Genomic DNA, 18,313 nt, shown 5'->3' on the forward strand with positions numbered 1-18,313 from the left:
AACAATTTGTTTTTGCAGAATTTTAGGGAAAATTTATGAAACCATGGTGTCGTGGGGACGGTAACTACTTTTTTTTCTTCAAAATGATAATTCATTGGTAGTGTTCAAAACGTTGGTGCAGCCTGGTCACTTGTTAATGTTATTTTGCGTTGAGCACTGGGTGCTTACTTTTCAAGACATAATGGGGGAAGAGTTAGTCAACTACATCTTGTTGATGATCTTTTCAATCTGGGTCTATGACCTGCTTTATAGGCTAGCATTTCCTCCATGTGGTTCTTGTTAAGTGTCGACGTGACCCGTTCTTTCTTGTCATGAGCATATTTTTTTGTTCAAGACATCTTTTCTGTTAGGACTCTGTTTAGCGCTGGGTACATGATTTTCAGGAAATAGTGAGTAAACAGTTAGTCAACAGTATGTTGTTGGTGATCTTTTCAGTATGGAGATATGACCTGCTTTCATAGGGTACCGCGGCCCCCATTTGATTCTTGCCAAGAGTCAACAACAGGACTTGAAAGTTACTTACCAGCGCGCACATGAGTGTCGTCTTATTTCCAATTCATCTTTTCTGTTCCTTAGGCGGCAGAACCTGACTCGCCCCGCTATTGTTTGTTTGTTTGTTTGTTTCAGGTGAAGAGATCGATGTGCCAGATCAAGCACGTGCTGACGGAGCGGGCGATTGCGGACCCTGACCCGAGGAGGACTGCGGAGATGAAGCGGATGATCAACGCCATGTGACCGACCCACGCCGCGCCACGCTACTACTGTCCGTAAGCAGCAGCCGTAGCAGAATTAGCATCTATCTAGTGGAAAGAACGAATTTGCTCGCTTTCCCTTCTTGTGTTGTATGCCTCCCCCCGTGAGATGCATAAGACCAGCAATCCTTGAGAATCGCCCCCGACAGTTCCCCAGATGAACGTCAATGGACTTGTGTTGGAATAATCGCAACCGTCCTTTTTCTTTGTGTGTGTGTGTGTGTGTGTGGCAAAGTACCATCCGGCTGTTTGTTTGCACAATGTGTTATGGATGTCCATTGGTTTCATTTCTGGCTCTGCGTAGCCAGAGCTTCGTTTTCAGTCGGCCATTCATTCATTTAGTCGTGCAATGTTTTTGTTTATCATGTGAATGCAGGACAGGAAATGTGTCCTTGTGTCCTTGTGTCTTGTAAACAATACGTACATGAGCAATCCTTCCGGCACCAGCCGCACGGGCATCTCCATCACTATCACGCACTACTATCATCGCTTGAGCAGCACTTGTCAGTATTGGGCAAATCGTCAACATTTTTCAATTTCATGGACACTTCTACGAATTTTTGACATTTTCTAAAATCAAGAGCATTTTTTGAATTCATGAACATTTTATACTATTTGCATTTTTTAAAACAATTTTCTTGAATCGGCGAACAATTCTAGAATGGACGAACATTGTTTTGGAAATTGGTGGAACAATTTTTGAAATTTATGATCATTTTTTTGATTTAACGAACATTTTTTAATTTCATGAACATTTTTTGAAATGCATGATCATTTTTTGAATCAGCGAATATTTTACGAATGAGTACACTATTTTGTAAGTCACGAACAATTTTTGAATTTTTAGGATATTCTTCTGTTCATGAACATTCTTTGAATTGGCAAAATTTTGTTCAATTTCATTAAAATTTATTTAATACATGAATTTTATAAAACCCATGAACATTTTCGGATTTCCCAAAAATTGTTTTCAAAATTTCGAACTTTTTTGAATAAGCAAAGTTTTTACATAAAACACGAACATTTTGTGAATCAACAAACATTGTATGGTTTATTAAATATTTTATTCAAAATTCTCATTTTTTTAATTTTTGAAATTTTTTGAAGCCCAAAGTTATTTAAAGTATAAAAATAAAATTTTAAAAACAGGCCGCATGGACATGTGCCGGCCCAAATGGGTGCGCTGCGTCTTCTCCTAGTGCGCAGGCGCAGTATAGGAGGTCCCTACTGCATGGGCCGACCCAGGCGAGGGATTCCCTTTGTGAGGCGTTTTTTTATCACTTATAGGTGGCGTTGGTGGGTAATATTTTACAATTTTGGGGGCCATTTCCATGACGTATTTCAAGAAGCAATAGCCCCTTTATTATTAATTAGGTATAGATAATGGGGCCAGTCCATGCTCTATCGTATACCTGCTCGTGATGTGGCCGACAGCACGGGGGGTCACTGCCGCGTCTGTCCTTTGATGATGCACGTATCTTGTGGAATACTCCTAAGTATCAAGCGTGAGGTTCCCATGAATTAGTCCTTCCGTAATATAAGATGTTATCTCATTCAACATGTGAGTATATTGGATGTAGTAACGTCTTATATTATGGGACAGAGGGAGTAGTTACTAGTTAGTAGTGGTGCCACTTTGTTGTCTTATCTTAGTATTATGTTCATTGCACCACCATTGCACATATGTGGAATACTCATATGTATGCATGCATGCATGCATGTATGTATGTATGTATGTATGTATGTATGTATCGCTTGGTATTTTGTTTAGTTGTGGCATAGCTCCTTGTTGGTTGTCCTCGGTGCTCGTAGACACCTATGCAATCGCTGTAGGTTGCTCTATCTCTTCTTTTAAGTTTTTTTTTGATCGAAAGGGGTCCCCCGCCCCTTTTGATTAAAAACGAGGCAAAAAAGAAACACATAATGACTATTCACAACGCTGGGGCTAAACCGAAGTACCTGAGCTAGTAAGTTCTCAGACCGACCGACATCATGAGCATAAGGAAATTCATACAGGAGCTAACTATCACATAAGCATCAACATCAGCTGGAATGGGACCTCAGATAGATGCCATGTTGATCAATTCTGGTGTTCACTTTATTCTTCATCTCGAGGTAATCCTCTTCTCCGATCTAGCAGAAGCATGTGTTCCTTCATCAATTTTGATTGAGTGTCCGAGCAGAGAATCTTCCATTGATGAAGCGACACACTTGCTTTTCCAGAAGAATCCATATATCTTTCCACACTACTCCTTGAAAACACAAATCATTTCGCAATGTCCATAAGCTCCAGATGGATGCAATACATGCCATACCAATCAAGTTATTACTTCAATTCCACAGATCAGGTAATTCAGATATATTAGTAGGGGAAATAAACTGAAAAACTTCAGCAATGACTCTCCACAATTTTTTGATGAGTTATATATGCACATGTCCGCTTAATTATATATGCAAACGTGTGCGCATGCAGTTTTCACTGGATCTTGTTAATCATTGAAGTTGACAAAGGAAAAGTTCAAGTACTGGACTCACTACTTAAAAAAGCTGCTAACTACGAAATCATGAAGGGGATGGTCAACAGGTAATTTCAATCATTATCCAACTATATGTCGGCCTCTTTTTAGGTCGTCATTTCCTGATACCAACTAATTAATAACTCCTTTATGCCAGTTTTAAAAAAAACTCCTTCATTCATTTTATTTGCCGGCGGGCAGGGCTTGACAAAAGTTCATCAAACAGGTTGAAGGCCCACGGATAAAAGAGCTGAAATTGATCCGACCCAAGGTAATTAATTAAGTAGCTAGTACCAGCTAGCTACCATGCATATCTTTAATTCTAATTTCAATACCATTAATTATCATGCTTAACTAATTATTATCTGATTGAATTCTATTCTTGTAAAGGCCCTGAAGCAGGTGCATGGGACTGATTTATGTGTATTCTATGTTTGCGAGAACATTCGCATGATGACTACCGAAAGGATTAGAACTGATAGAGACCAATGGGTACGTTTGCCAGAACACTATTCATAATTTTTACATCATTACCTACTATATATACACACAACTAATAATACATGTATACTTTGATCTCTTCTTTAAAGATGAAGGAGATGCAGGATCAGGTCCTACCGGATACTCGCGTACGAGCACTTCAAAAGGAAATAGCGGGATTTTTGCTCGGCCAGGTTATAGATCCCAAAGGAGAATTCTATTACCCGCTACCGCTATAATGCCTCCATGTAATGATCTGCAAATTGTAGGAGAAATTGTATATACCAAATTGTATATATACATGTGTATGTGTGAATGGTGGTGCGAGACATTCGATGATATATATATATATATATATATATATATATATATATATATGATCGGTTCTATGAGAAATTCTATTTATATATATGCATAACGTGTACAATATGTAATATCATAAAATACCAGCAAATGAAAAAAATTAAATGGAAAAAAATTAAAGGAAAAATAAATCATAAAACCAAAACCCCTAAACCTTTCAGTACCGGTTGGTGTTACCAACCGGTACTAAAGGTCTCCCAGCCCCCGGCGCTGGCTCGTGCCACTGAAGGAAATATGCCCTAGAGGCAATAATAAGTTATTATTTATTTCCTTATATCATGATAAATGTTTATTATTCATGCTAGAATTGTATTAACCGGAAACATAATACTTGTGTGAATACATAGACAAACAAAGTGTCACTAGTATGCCTCTACTTGACTAGCTCGTTGATCAAAGATGGTTATGTTTCCTAGCCATTGACATGAGTTGTCATTTGACTAATGGGATCACATCATTAGGAGAATGATGTGATTCACTTGACCCATTCCATTAGCTTAGCACACGATCGTTTAGTATTCTGCTAATGCTTTCTTCATGACTTATACATGTTCCTATGACTATGAGATTATGCAACTCCCGTTTACCGGAGGAACACTTTGTGTACTACCAAACATCACAACGTAACTGGGTGATTATAAAGGTGCTCTACAGGTGTCTCCAAAGGTACTTGTTGGGTTGGCGTATTTCGAGATTAGGATTTGTCACTCCGATCGTCGGAGAGGTATCTCTGGGCCCACTCGGTAATGCACATCACTATAAGCCTTGCAAGCATTGCAACTAATGAGTTAGTTGCGGGATGATGTATTGTAGAACGAGTAAAGAGACTTACCGGTAACGAGATTGAACAAGGTATTGAGATACCGATGATCGAATCTCGGGCAAGTAACATACCGATGACAAAGGGAACAACGTATGTTGTTATGCGGTCTGACCAATAAAGATCTTCGTAGAATATGTAGGAGCCAATATGAGCATCCAGGTTCCGCAATTGGTTATTGACCAGAGACGTGTCTCGGTCATGTCTACATAGTTCTCGAACCCGTAGGGTCCACACACTTAAAGTTTCGATGACAGTTATATTACGAGTTTATGAGTTTTGATGTACCAAAGGTTGTTCGGAGTCCCGAATGTGGTCACGAACATGACGAGGAGTCTCAAAATGGTCGAGACATGAAGATTGATATATTGGAAGCCTATATTTGGATATCGGAAGTGTTCCGGGTGAAATCGAGATTTTACCTGAGTACCGAGGGGTTACCGGAACCCCCCGGGGGGTTAATGGGCCATAGTGGGCCTTAGTGGAGAAGAGGAGAGGCGGCCAGGGCAAGGGCCGCGTGCCCCTCCCCCTAGTCCGAATAGGACAAGGAGAAGGGGGCGGCGCCCCCCCTTTCCTTCTCCTCCACTTCTTTTCCCCCTTCTCCTATTCCAACAAGGAAGGGAGGGAGTCCTACTCCCTGTGGGAGTAGGACTCCTCCTGGCGCGCCTCCTCCTGGCCGGCCGCACCTCCCCCTTGCTCCTTTATATACGGGGGCAGGGGGGCACCCTAGAAACACAACAATTGATCGTTTGATCTTTTAGCCGTGTGCGGTGCCCCCTCCACCATAGTCCACCTCGATAATACTGTAGCAGTGCTTAGGCGAAGCCCTGCGTCGGTAGAACATCATCATCGTCACCACACCGTCGTGCTGACGAAACTCTCCCTCAACACTCGGCTGGATCGGAGTTCGAGGGACGTCATCGGGCTGAACGTGTGCTGAACTCGGAGGTGCCGTGCGTTCGGTACTTGATCGGTCGGATCGTGAAGACGTACGACTACATCAACCGCGTTGTGCTAACGCTTCCGCTTTCGGTTTACAAGGGTTGAGGGTACGTGGACACACTCTTCCCTCTCGTTGCTATGCATCACCATGATCCTGTGTGTGCGTAGGAATTTTTTTGAAATTACTACGTTCCCCAACAGCCACGTGGTGACCCTTTAGTGGCTGTTCATGTTGAACCAGGACTAAAGGGGGGGGGATTTAGTCCCCACCCTTCAGTGCTGGTTATAGAACCGACACTAAAGGGCCTCACGAACCGGTGCTAAAGCCCAATTCTGCACTAATGGGGGTAAACTGCTCAGTTAGGAGGCCAAACTTATTTTACTAAGGACATGCATCAAGTATTCCCATGTATTTGATGCTTATCATTAGGTTCCCTAAATGGGATATTAATGCCATTACTTCCCAGATGGCTCACTTTCTTTGCGAAAACAGTGGCAATAATCATAGATACCACTTGAAAAATATGGTGTTGGTGTCTCAGAGAAAAGCTTTTTGGGGATTGGATCTGCCTAATTTGAGAGAATTTTTTTCTTTATTAGCTTCTTGGGCCAAAATATATTTTGTGGAAATAGAACTAGTAGATTCTTGTGGATCATAAATATAGCACTTTTAATACCAACATTGTTTGGTGCAAACAGGGTGTTGGTTCTCCATTTGGAAGGAATTTACAAGGGCAGGCTTTTCCTATTGTTAGACCTTGGTAATGGAAATGGCATTAGTTTTTGGCATGACATTTCAGCTTGTGATACTACTTTGAAAACTTAGTTTTGGGAAGTTTTTGAGAACTATCAATAACATAATGTTGCGAAATGTAGTAGAAAGTATTGTTTCGTCCTACGAATCATACTCCCAAGATAAGTATGAAGATTCAAGTTAGATTGGATCTGATATTTACAAACAAGAGTGCGACGAAAGATGTGCTCGCGTAGATCGTTGGTGTAGACTCCCATAGTTATGATTTACAACCTCCCAACCATGAGAATTTCCCACCTCGAACAAATATCAAAAGCATGATATCTCTGTCAGTATCAAGTGTCAACGCATACAAAATTTACAGTTCAATAGAGATTCATCTTCCAAAGCTAAGCTATGCCGAAGAAATAGAGATAGGGTGGAGTAGCCTTTCGACGGTCAAGCAATTTCCATGGAGAGAGAGAGAGAGAGAGAGAGAGAGAGAGAGTGGGAGCCCTTGAGCCACATTGGATGCAATCTAGGGGTTGCCCCTCACATATATATAGGAGCGTGGGAGGTGGGGCTGCATTGGAGGAGGATGCACCTCCTCATTGGGCCGGCGAACCAAGAGGTGGGTGCCCTACCAAAGCCTAGCCGTCCAAGTGGCTTGGCCCCTAGGCAAAAAGGGGCACCCACTATTTGGGCCTTTTAGGGCCATGTGCCCCCCCCCCCACTTGGGCTTGCCAAGTTGACAAATCCATGACACCATATATATTTATCTGGGAGGTCCCAGAACACTTTGAAACCCTCCTTGATTTTCCGGTGATTTTTCAGTCTTCCTGGACTTTCCCGGTTTTCCAAAACTTCTCCAGTTTTCTGTGGAACACTTTAGTTTTGCTCCGAAACATTTTTTGTTCTTCGCCGAAAGATTTTTATCTGCTCGAAACTTTCTCGGTGAATTGCTCAAGAAGTTAACACTTATAGTACTAACAAAGTAGTGAACCTTAAGCAGATGACCCTGCAGGTTTCGTAAAGTGCAGAAATGACCCGGAACTCCATCGGTAAATGATCAATAGCGAAACCTTGGACATCCATATTGACCCCTACACTTGTATGAATTATTATTCGACTGAACTTTAGTTTCCCGTACAAAATTCCTTTTCTTCGTGATACTTTACAAAACTTGATGCGAGGCGTATCGGTATCCATGTGAAGCAAGTCTTGATCATTAAACCAAGTAATCCTTGTTACCAATTTTATTTCTTTTCTTTTCTTGTTTCCGTATTCTAGCGTCCCCGTGATCATATCACGTTGTATCTAGATAGACGATGATTGATATCATAATACAGAGAGGGCACGGAGAATCTCTCTCCATCGCCAAAGGAGCAAATCTCAATCTTTAGCTATCGAGTCATTGAGATACTTTTTTGATGCACCCCAAAGTTGCCGTTATGATCACCCTGTTACGGGTAACGTTGCACGAACCCCAAAGTCTCTGTCCGACACGAAGGTACATTGATATTATCATGGTCTAAGTAAGTGAGTATACGTAAACATTTGCATGATTATACTTATAAAAATATGACGATGTGATCGAGAAGTATATCATTAAGTTGGGTATGTCAACACCATTGTTCCACCAACAATGTGTTTACATTATTCCCGACATCCATTCTTACTTTGACAATGCGCATGATCAGGAAAACATGATCGTCAACAATACATGGTATAGTTTTAAAACTGAGACTAGGGATCTAGTTGGTGTTTATTATTTTACACATGCTAATGAGATTTTCCTCTGAATCTCATTTTTGTGCCAGGACCATTGCAACTATAGCATAGAAAGATAAACAGTAATTATGAACATGGAAATAAATAATAACGTTATTATTGCCTTTAGGGCATATTTCCTTCACATAATTGCTCTATCTCACATGTTTGGGCTTACGGTGAAACGTTTTGTTCCCAATTTTAACGCCGACCAACTTATATGGCTGGTGGAAGCATCCAGAACATATACCACCAAATCCTTCTAGATATGATTAATTTTGGTGGGGTTTTTGCCCCTTTTTGGAAGTGGTTCTGGAAGATTCCTATTCCTCCCAACTTTCATGTTTGAATTGCCTGTTGCTAATGACCAGTTTTCGAATAGAGATAAATTAGGTAAGATACATAATATATATTGAGGACTTAGCCTCTTTATTTTGTGGTGAAATGGAGAATGTTCACCACTTGGCTTTTTATATATACAAATATCTATGTATGATTTTTCAATTTTTCAACCCAAACAAAAACTATAGTTTTTTAGTGAAAAAATAATTTTGAAATTTTGACAACCATGTTCAAAAAGTGACATATTTATGATACAGAGGGAGTAGTGCTGATGATAAGGTAGATAGCAAGGAAAAAGGCAAGTCTGAATTCAGCATGGTCATCACAGAACAAAATAGACACTGCAGGTTTAAACATGCACAACAAATGTTTAACAAAGCCAAAATGTACCGATTGAAGGTGCAAGTTGGGTTGCATACATAAGTTTTGATGCCTCAAAAAATTCTGCAACTGCAAGCAAGTTGTATCATTCTTTTGGAGGACAATTTCAGTGATCGATATTTCCTCGTGTCTCGTATAATGTATACACCTAAAATCAGAAATTCCGATCAGAATCTGGGCTGCAAGTTTCTAAGTGATGTGTTATGGTATATGTATACTTCAATTTTTAATATGTATGCAAAATAATAGACCTCTTATATGTCATATTGATCTGCAGGTTGTAGGTAGTGAAATAATCACAGAGATCTTGCAGAAAAGCCAACTTGAGTTACACATGATTAAACCTCTAGCTCAGAAACTGTTCGGAAAAGAAATGGTAAAGGATTGACATACAGGTGAGGGGCTCCACTTCAGCTTGGGCCAGGCCAATGTGTCGAGTCTAGTTTTGTTTTTTGAGAACAGCGCCGAGTCAAGCTACCAGGCTACATACGAGCTAATGGAGTTTCCGGCCTCACCCTACGGGATGGACTCGTGTACTGCCCAGCTTGCTACCCACTGGACAATGCAAAATATTATGATCTGCTGCATAAACGAGCAGACAGTAACAATGTATGATCCGTCTGACAGAACTAGAAAAAAATAATCAGAAAACAAACTTAGTAAAGAGAAACCGGTTGGAAGTTAATCTCGTGCAAAAAGATCTAGTTGCATCGGTGTTGAATGCATCTCATGCACCACGAGCTTATCGACGATGAGAGTGGAGCCGGTAGCATTGTTGAAAACGTACAGCCCAGCCGCCTCATAGATGGCCTCAGTCGGGTACACTCGGGACGTCGCCGTCAATCTCCCGCCCATAACGAAGCTCTCCACAATGGAATGGTCCACAAGAATCCTAGCGGATAAGGCCTCTCCGTTGAGCACCGGAACAGTGCTGCCCACCACACGCTTCACAACATTCCTGGCCAGCGATGACTGGGACTCGTCATGGCAGAAGTGGGTCCGGAGGTCCCCGTCAAGGCTCCTAGACATGTAGAAGTACATTGCCATTTGTTCACTGTGACCGTTGGTGAGGAGGAGGCCGAAGGGGCCGAGCGCACCCCGGTTGGTGGCACCACCGCTAGTGCTGCAGTTGTAGCCGATGTCGGCTTCGTTGTGGGCTGCGATGTCAGAAGTGTTGAGGCAGAAGGAGGCCTCTATGTCGAGCTGAGCGGCTTGCCGGAGATGCAGGGGGAAGATGGAGCCAGTGCCGATGGTGATGCCACTGAGGTCAGTTGCATTATGACGGAGGGTCTCAATCTCCTCCACCGGCCATTGGAGGAGGTTCGTCCGGGTCTTCTCGTCCAGCGCCACCGTCCTCGGAATCGCCTACATCATACACCATTAATTAGAGAGTTAATTTAATTTCAAGCTAGGTAATTCCGGTGATCATGATGGCACTTTGATATCAAGAACCACAACCTTTTCTTCTAGCTAATAAGATGTTTCTGTTCGTCAGATGATCTCTTGCCTGCTCATGGATTCAGCAGGCAACTTAAAAGGTTCTCTTATGTGCGAAAAAGTACAAGCTGGCTTATAACACAAACGTGATGGAAATGCTCAATCTCAACCTTTTTGAGTTAGATTCGATCTTCTCAGAGAGCCTAATAGTGAAATGAGTCGGAGAAAAAGCATAGCCAAAATATTTTTGAAGTCACAAATACAAATAATTACTACATGTCTACATACATCTGAATCAGGAAATTTTTGAACATCTTATAATAATGAACGAAGCGAGAATCTATCTATCAAACATACAAATAATCTATCAAACATGTATATATATATATATATATATATATATATATATATATATATATATATATATATATATCGAGCATGCATAAATAGCGAATGGAACTGATGATAGATGCTAAACACGTGGTAAAACAGATCAAATGTATGTACAATAAAGATACCTGGAGGTTTGCCCATCCCTTGGCGAGGTCGGTCCGGTTGGAATCTGTCTCACCAACATACGCCCACATCACACGTCGCCGCTTTGTAGGATCATAGAATGTCGTGGACGCAAATAACTTTCCCCAATTGTACCTCAGTCCGATTCCCACATCTGCTTCTGGGTCCAGCGGTGTCCATGTGTTGGTCACTGCGTCATACTTTCCCAATGCGTAGTAGTCATGTCGTTCATCGTCCATGCTCGCCTTCAGGACGTACAACTCTTCCTGTGATGAGTTGCTATTGCCCCCAACAGGGTAGAAGTCGATGCACTCCCACATGCCGGTGCCCTCGACGCGGTGGACCGGACGCGGGATGAGCTCGAACTTGACGAAGTCTTTTGTCTTGTACATGAGGGCGATGCCAGCATGCCCGTTGTTGTCCTTGGACCCGATCATGGTGCGCCATGTGTTGTCGGACTTGTCAAACCATGCGGTCATGGGGTCACGGAAGTCCTTTTTGTATGTCCCAGGGGGCGGGAAGAGGACCGGGTTGGCGGGGTGCTTGATCCAGGTGCGGAGGAGAGGGTCATGAGGGTCTGCAGGTTCGGCGACGCACTGTACCTGGGCGAGCGTGTCGGTGTTCCCTGTGTAGAGCAGGACGACCTTGCCGTCGGGAAGTATGGTGGCGGAGCCCGTCAAAACGCCGTTAATGTCGTACCATTGGTCAGGCATCATGGCTAGGGGTAGGTGGTGCCAGTGGACCATGTCTCGCGACACGGCGTGGCCCCACGAGATGTTTCCCCACGTGACACCCTCCGGGTTGTACTGGTAAAAGAAGTGGTACCATCCACGGTAGTACATTGGAGCTGCATGTTATTCGTGTTTCAATTAATCAGTACTCCTAGTTCCTTGCCAATGGATAGACATTAGACATAGAGAGAGACGACAGCTGGTCAGGATTAAAAGTGATGAGGATCCTACTCACTCACCGTTTGGATCTGCATGCATACATGCATGCATGTCGCCGGAGCACGTAAGCAAAAGGTGGTCAGTTTCTTTCTCCGCCAAGCAAACAAACAAAACGATAGCAAAAAAGGCAGCTAGCCATTGCCAGTCAGTTTCTTCCTCCAAACATAGAGCAAGGCGAGGAGAAAGAACACAGGAGGATTTGCATCTAAAAATTCCATGATCGGAAGTAATGGATTCCATACCGTTCATGTAGTTCTTCTCCGGCTGGAAATGGTAACCGGTGCGCTGCCACTGCAGCATGGCGTTGCTCCACGGGAAGCCATCGGCCTCATCGCCGATTTCCCCCACCGTCTTCTCCGACGACGGCACGGCCGCCTCCTCCCGCCTGGCTCTCCGGAGACGGAGCACCGGGCTAACCACGTTGCCCAGACCCCCCACCCTGGCCCCTGGGAGGAGCGAGTGGGTGACGACGAACACCACCATGGCCGCGGCGCCCAGCACGGCAACGCACTCGCGCCACTTCATGCCGCCGCCGCTCCGCTGCTGCATCGACGCGTACGAGTACAGGACGGGCGGCGTGCCGGCGCGTGACTTCATCGCGACGGCCGCGGCTAGAAAACTGAAGAGGAAAGCTTTCGACCGGGGTCTTTCTTGAGTCTTAGAGAGCGCAATTTATAGCTGCGCCGAGGCCAGGGAAAGTTAGTACTAAATCACTAATTTAGACTCATCTTTACACTAACGTCCATATATGTGGGCGTTTACATCTCGTCTATACGCATGGATCAACGTTTATTTGTATTTGCATGAATCTTGGTATGTTTTGTTAGATTTTTTTATGCTACGTAAGACTAGGCTGGTGTGTAGGCATACGTCCGGTCGCCCATACGTCCGTTTCAGCACGTGAAGGGGCTGGTATGTGCGCGTTTAGCAGTTCGCCCACACGTCGGTTTTCATGTACGCAGAGGGGCTGGTGTATGGGTGTTTATCAGTTCGCCCACACGTCCGTCTCCTCTCCCACACCCAAAGCTGTCAGTTGCCATGTGTTTTGCAGGGTACATGACAACTGTCCTAGTGTGCTTGTAAGCAGATGACAACTCTCTCTTTACCCAAACATTTTATTTTTGCCGTGTTTTTTTAGTGTTATATGGCAACTGCCTAGTGTTAGTAGGTGACAACTCCTAAAAATACCACCTTCATCCACACGCTCGTCTCCTCTCACACATCAAGTTGTCAGTTGCCATAGGCGTGTTTGGTTTGTCGGCTCGCACCTGCATCGCACCACACATGCATAATCTGGCCTGTTTGGTGTCCTGTGTGGCCTCCTCAGCCTGGCCCAACTGATGCAAACAGAGGCCCGTCAGCCAGGCTGAGAGGAACACAGGAATCGGGCGTTCCTGCGATGCAGCCTCGTGCCTGCACCCGCGCTTCCACTTAAAACGAACCGGTACACGGGATAGGCCCTGATATTTACCAGAATTATTTCAAAAGTGCCACCGCAACTCTCTTTCATCTCCTCTCAGATCAGATCGAGGACCCAAACCAATCACCGCCGCCGCCGTCGGGAGCTCCTTCTTGTGCCACCGGTCAGGACTACCTCGTCCGCAACTGTCAGAGCTCCCTCGTCCTCGACCCCGCCACCCTAGCTCCCTCTTTCGCCATCGCTCCGAGCTCCATAGTCCGTGGCGACTCCGCCGCTGGAGTTCCATGCCCCTCGCCGGCCGGCGCCTGGATGCATCTACTTGGCAAGACTTGCTTCGGAAGGGGAGGCGCGCCTGCGACGGCTCGGCCAGACTGTCCGTGGTCGCGGCGGCGTCATGGCCTCATGGGGAGCTGGTGGTGCAGGAGCTGGCTGATTTCTCATACAAGCTTCCAAACGCCATCTCACATTGACCTGTCCCTCAACATGCACACAACCAAACATACATCTCAACCCATTTTTCCATCAGCTTAGCCAGGCTAGACTCACCCAGGATAGTGGATGCAATGCAGCGTGAGGCTATGCATGAAACCAAACACGCCCCATGTGTTTTGCAGGGTACATGGCAACTGCCCTAGTGTGCTTTTAAGCAGATGACAACTCTCTCTTTACCCGAACATGTTATTTTGCCATGTCTTTTTATAGTGCTACATGGCAACTGCCTAGTGTTAGTAGGTAGCAACTCCTAAAATTTTCAAATCATGACAATTGTTGTAGACCAGACCATACATGACAACATCTGTAGTTGTCCAAAAATGGCATCTGGCACTTGACCTGAGATGGCAACTGCAGTTGAGCAACCATGGCAACTGTAGTTGTCAGACATGGCAACTGTAGCTCAGCAACATGGCAACTGCAGTTAAACGAACATGAAAAAAGGTTCGGACCATGACAACTGCGGGGACGTGTGGTGACTGTCACGTGGGGCGTGTGGCTCGCAAGCGGGGAGGGACGACGGCCGAGAGAGGTCGTGCAGGCCGTGGGGTCGCTCACCCGGACGTGTGGGCGAACGTGACGAACACCGGACGTGCGGGCTGTGGCGGGGTGTGTCCGGACGCGCGGGTGCGGACGAGCCTGTGTCGATGCCACACGGGGCGTGCGGCACATGCCTTCTAAATGCCACACGTGTGATGGATATCGGCGTCCATATTGCAAATGAATTTAGACTCATCTTAATCCAAAAGATATATACGTGCCCTATTAATTAATTTAGACACGTGCATACAACAGACTTTAGTGAGTACCGTGATGTCAAAAAAAAAGACTATAGTGAGTACCAATTTTAGGCATAACATTCAATGCTCCAAATTAACAGTGCAGACAGATCCAAACAAAATACAGTTGAGGAGAGCAGGCACAACCAAAATACAGTTAAAGGAAACAATACAGAGTACTAGCCTCGCCGGCCAGGACGAACGAGTGGTTTCGGCCTCGCCGATCAAGGTAAAAGGGTAACAGTCCTTATCATAAGTGTCAGGAATAAGATGCATCAACCATTAAATAGACTAGACATGTCATGACGTGGTGTGGTTACATTGTTCATACGCACTTAGGTCAAACTGACTTACGAAGATAGTGTGTGCATCTTCAGTCTGAATAAATAAAACGATATTCGTATTCAAAGTCTACAAGTTTGAGTACAACATGCGTAAAAGGTCACTTATTTCTGATATGAAGGGCTCGATGATGGTATGATAAATGGCAATTAGTCAAAAGTTACCTCAACAGGGTCATCACACAGTAAAATAGACACTATAGATTGAAGACCTTTTGCAAAACCAAAACCTACGGATCGAAAGCTGCAAGTTGATCTGCATACAAAACTTACCTTGTGGTAAAAGGGATCCGCCATACCCACAATTTTTTAGATGAACAGGGAGGCCTCTCCCCGGTTCCATTAACTAGAATGAAACCATCCGAATACAGCCCACTTGTGTCTGAGGGTTCCTTATTAGAAGTACACATGCGCGCAATAGCTAAGCTGATGCTAAACGGTAGAAAAAGAAAAACATGGGAAGATCAAGTTATTACCCTCGAGCAGTCCAATGATCTGCCAGGGAGTGATACAGAGACATGAGGGCCAGGGTACAGCGAGCACCCGCCCCTTATCACAGCGCGATCATATCTTCACGCCTTCTGAACTTGAATGGCGGCACCAGTGCAGCTTGGGGTGACCAGCAGATGGCGAGGGTGGACACCAGGCTGGTCATGGCGACCTTGTCATTTGTCTCGCTTCGTGACAGGGGATTGGAAGCATCCTTTTTCTTCTGAGATCCTGAGGTTACTCCAGCCAGAATCAACTTCAAATCTTGTGGCCTTCATCTTCAGCCACTCAAGATCCTCAAGGGTTGTTGGAGAAGTTTTGTCAGGGCACTCATGAACGCCTCAATCTTTGGTTTGCCGGCCTCTAGGGTCAAAATCATCCAGAATTTGAGCATTTCGAGGATCAGACTCCACACATGAATAATAGAGGTCCAACCGGCGTTGTTAAAAAACATAGATTTACTATATTTCCGCAAACACCATAGGATAGCAGAGCTAATAATGTTCACAGCCAAGTTCTTTTTGTTAGAAACCCAAAATCGAGCAACAGACTCAAAGTTTGCGCCTATCTCGATTTGGAAATGATGGCTAACAAAGGACCATACATTCCTGGCAACTACACAATCAAAGAATAAATGGTGATTTGACTCATTATCAGCACAGAACACACAATCTAGGGATTTGATTATGTGCCTTTTCCTCAGGTGATCCCTGGTCATCAGCTTATTTTGGGAAAACAACCAGAGAAACACATGAATCTTGGGGGGCACTGCCAGTTTCCACACAGCTGGCAGAAACAAAGGCTGCACACCCCTAAAATTGATCACATGATATAAAGAACTAGAAGAATAAACCCCTTTTGTTTTCTAGTTGCCAGATGAGGGCATCTGGGTCATTTCTGAAGGTGATCCCCCCAACAATCTCTACAATTTGGTACCATTGCTCCATGAGCCTGTAATCAATGTTTCTCCTAAACGTAAGTTTAAGGACCTCACCATCCCATACCTCACTAATACTTTTAGGAGATAAACGCATCATTGGTCATTGAACTCTTGTGAGATGAGTACATTGATCATTCCTCACTCAAAATGTGATGAACCGGTAACAACACTCACTTTTATGAGCAAACTGGTCACTCTGCCGTTTCCAGCCGTAACAGGCGCTAAGGTGGCATGCTGACTCAGCGTTGGGCCGACGCCCGTGGCACATGCGCATATCAGAGGGCGGGATATTGCTACTTCTTGAGGTTGCGTTGGTTTTTCCCTTGAAGAGGAAAGGGTGATGCAGCAAAGTAGAGATAAGTATTTCCCTCAATTGAGAACCAAGGTATCAATACAGTAGGAGAAGAACGCGCAAATCACCAATTAATACCTACACAAACAATCAAACACTTGCACCCAACGCTATAAAGGGGTTATCAATACCTTCGCGGTTACTTGCAAAAGTGAGATCTGATAGAGATAGATAAATAAAAGTAAAATATTTTTGGGTTTTTGATTTATAGAACTGAAAGTAAAAGATTGCAAAATAGTAGATCAGAAACTTATATGATAGAAAATAGACCCGGGGGGCATAGGTTTCACTAGAGGCTTCTCTAATGATAGCAAATAATACGGTGGGTGAACAAATTACTGCCGAGCAATTGATAGAAAAGCGCAAAGTTATGACGATATCCAAGGCAATGATTATGTAATATAGGCATCACATCCGTGTCAAGTAGACCGACACCTGCCTGCATCTAGAGTATTAAGTTCATAAAGAACAGAGTAACACCTTAAGTAAGATGACATGATGTAGATGAATAAACTCAAGCAATATGATGAAAACCTCATCTTTTTATCCTTGATGGCAACAATACAATACGTGCCTCGCTACCCCTACTTTGTCACTGGGTGAGGACACCGCAAGATTGAACCCAAAGCCAAGCACTTCTCCCATTGCAAGAAAAACCAATCTAGTTGGCCAAACCAAACCGATAATTCGAAGAGAATTACAAGGATATCAAATCATGCATATAAGAATTCAGAGAAGATTCAAATAATATCCATAGATAAGCTGATCATAAATCCACAATTCATCGGATCTCGACAAACACACCACAAAATAAGATTACATCGGATAGATCTCCAAGAACATCGAGGAGAACATGGTATTGAGAATCAAAGAGAGAGAAGAAGCCATCTAGCTACTAGCTATGGACCCATAGGTCTGTGGTAAACTACTCACGCTACATCGGAAGGGCAATAGAGTTGATGTAGATGCCCTCCATGATCGAATCCCCCTCCGGCAGGATGCTGGAAAAGGCCCCAAGATGGGACCTCACGGGGTACAGAAGGTTGCAGCGGCAGAAAAGTGTTTTCGTGGATGCTTCTGAGGGTTTTGGAATATTTCTGAATTTATAGGACAAAGAAGTAGGTCAGTGGAGTCATGGGGGGGGGGCACAAGGCAGGGGGACGCGCACACCCCCCTAGGGCGCGCCCTCCACCCTTGTCGCCGCCTCGTGGCTCTTCTGACTTGGATCTCAAGTCCCCTAGGTGTCTTCTGGTCTAAGAAAAATCATCGTAAAGTTTCATTCCGTTTGGACTCTGTTTAATATTTCTTTTCTGCGAAACTCAAAAACAAGGAAAAAACAGAAACTGGCACTGGGCTCTACATTAATAAGTTAGTCCCAAAAATAATATAAAATAACATATTAATGCATATAAAACATCCAAAACAGATAATATAACAATAAAAAATTATAGATACGTTGGAGACGTATCATGCATCCCCAAGCTTAATTCCTGCTCAT

At 44.0% G+C, this 18,313-nt stretch overlaps 2 protein-coding genes across 4 annotated transcripts in view; one reads left to right on the top strand and one right to left on the bottom strand.

The window, feature by feature from the left end:
* The window catches only part of LOC125523946 (ribosomal protein L29 family protein), a 50,101-nt gene that overhangs the window by 2,351 nt on the left and 29,437 nt on the right, over nt 1-18,313 (top strand). The window contains exon 3 of one of the 2 annotated variants that reach the window (XM_048689019.2): nt 628-1,073. The exons of the other annotated variant lie outside the window; for it this stretch is intronic. Coding sequence (XP_048544976.2) covers nt 628-735 — 108 coding nt within the window. The 3' untranslated portion in view covers nt 736-1,073. Of the gene's footprint in view, nt 1-627; nt 1,074-18,313 lie in introns of those variants that run through there. 2 annotated transcript variants of the gene reach the window in all.
* Nucleotides 9,670-12,765, bottom strand: LOC125525028 (sucrose:sucrose 1-fructosyltransferase-like). Of its 2 annotated transcripts, none has more exons than XM_087538176.1 (3): nt 12,023-12,765; nt 11,055-11,899; nt 9,670-10,464 (listed from the first exon to the last, which is right to left on the bottom strand). In XM_087538176.1, the coding sequence occupies exons 1-3, from the start codon at nt 12,597-12,599 to the stop codon at nt 9,781-9,783; spliced, it is 2,106 nt and encodes a 701-aa protein (XP_087394302.1). In that variant the 5' UTR covers nt 12,600-12,765; the 3' UTR covers nt 9,670-9,780. The 2 variants fall into 2 exon arrangements, with proteins under 2 accessions (XP_087394302.1, XP_087394303.1); XM_087538177.1 differs by having other exon boundaries at nt 12,245-12,759.

This window comes from Triticum urartu, chromosome 7A, assembly GCF_056163025.1.
Source record: "Triticum urartu cultivar PI428250 chromosome 7A, HENAU_Tu73, whole genome shotgun sequence".
Taxonomy (NCBI): domain Eukaryota; kingdom Viridiplantae; phylum Streptophyta; class Magnoliopsida; order Poales; family Poaceae; genus Triticum; species Triticum urartu.

Excerpts from the sequence above, each read along its gene's own strand:
- LOC125525028 (XM_087538176.1), bottom strand. The coding sequence starts at position 12,599 with ATGAAGTCACGCGCCGGCACGCCGCCCGTCCTGTACTCGTACGCGTCG. Across the intron at positions 11,900-12,022 it reads TATGCATGCAGATCCAAACG|CTCCAATGTACTACCGTGGA; the intron begins GTGAGTGAGTAG and ends AATAACATGCAG. Across the intron at positions 10,465-11,054 it reads AGGGATGGGCAAACCTCCAG|GCGATTCCGAGGACGGTGGC; the intron begins GTATCTTTATTG and ends TGTATGATGTAG.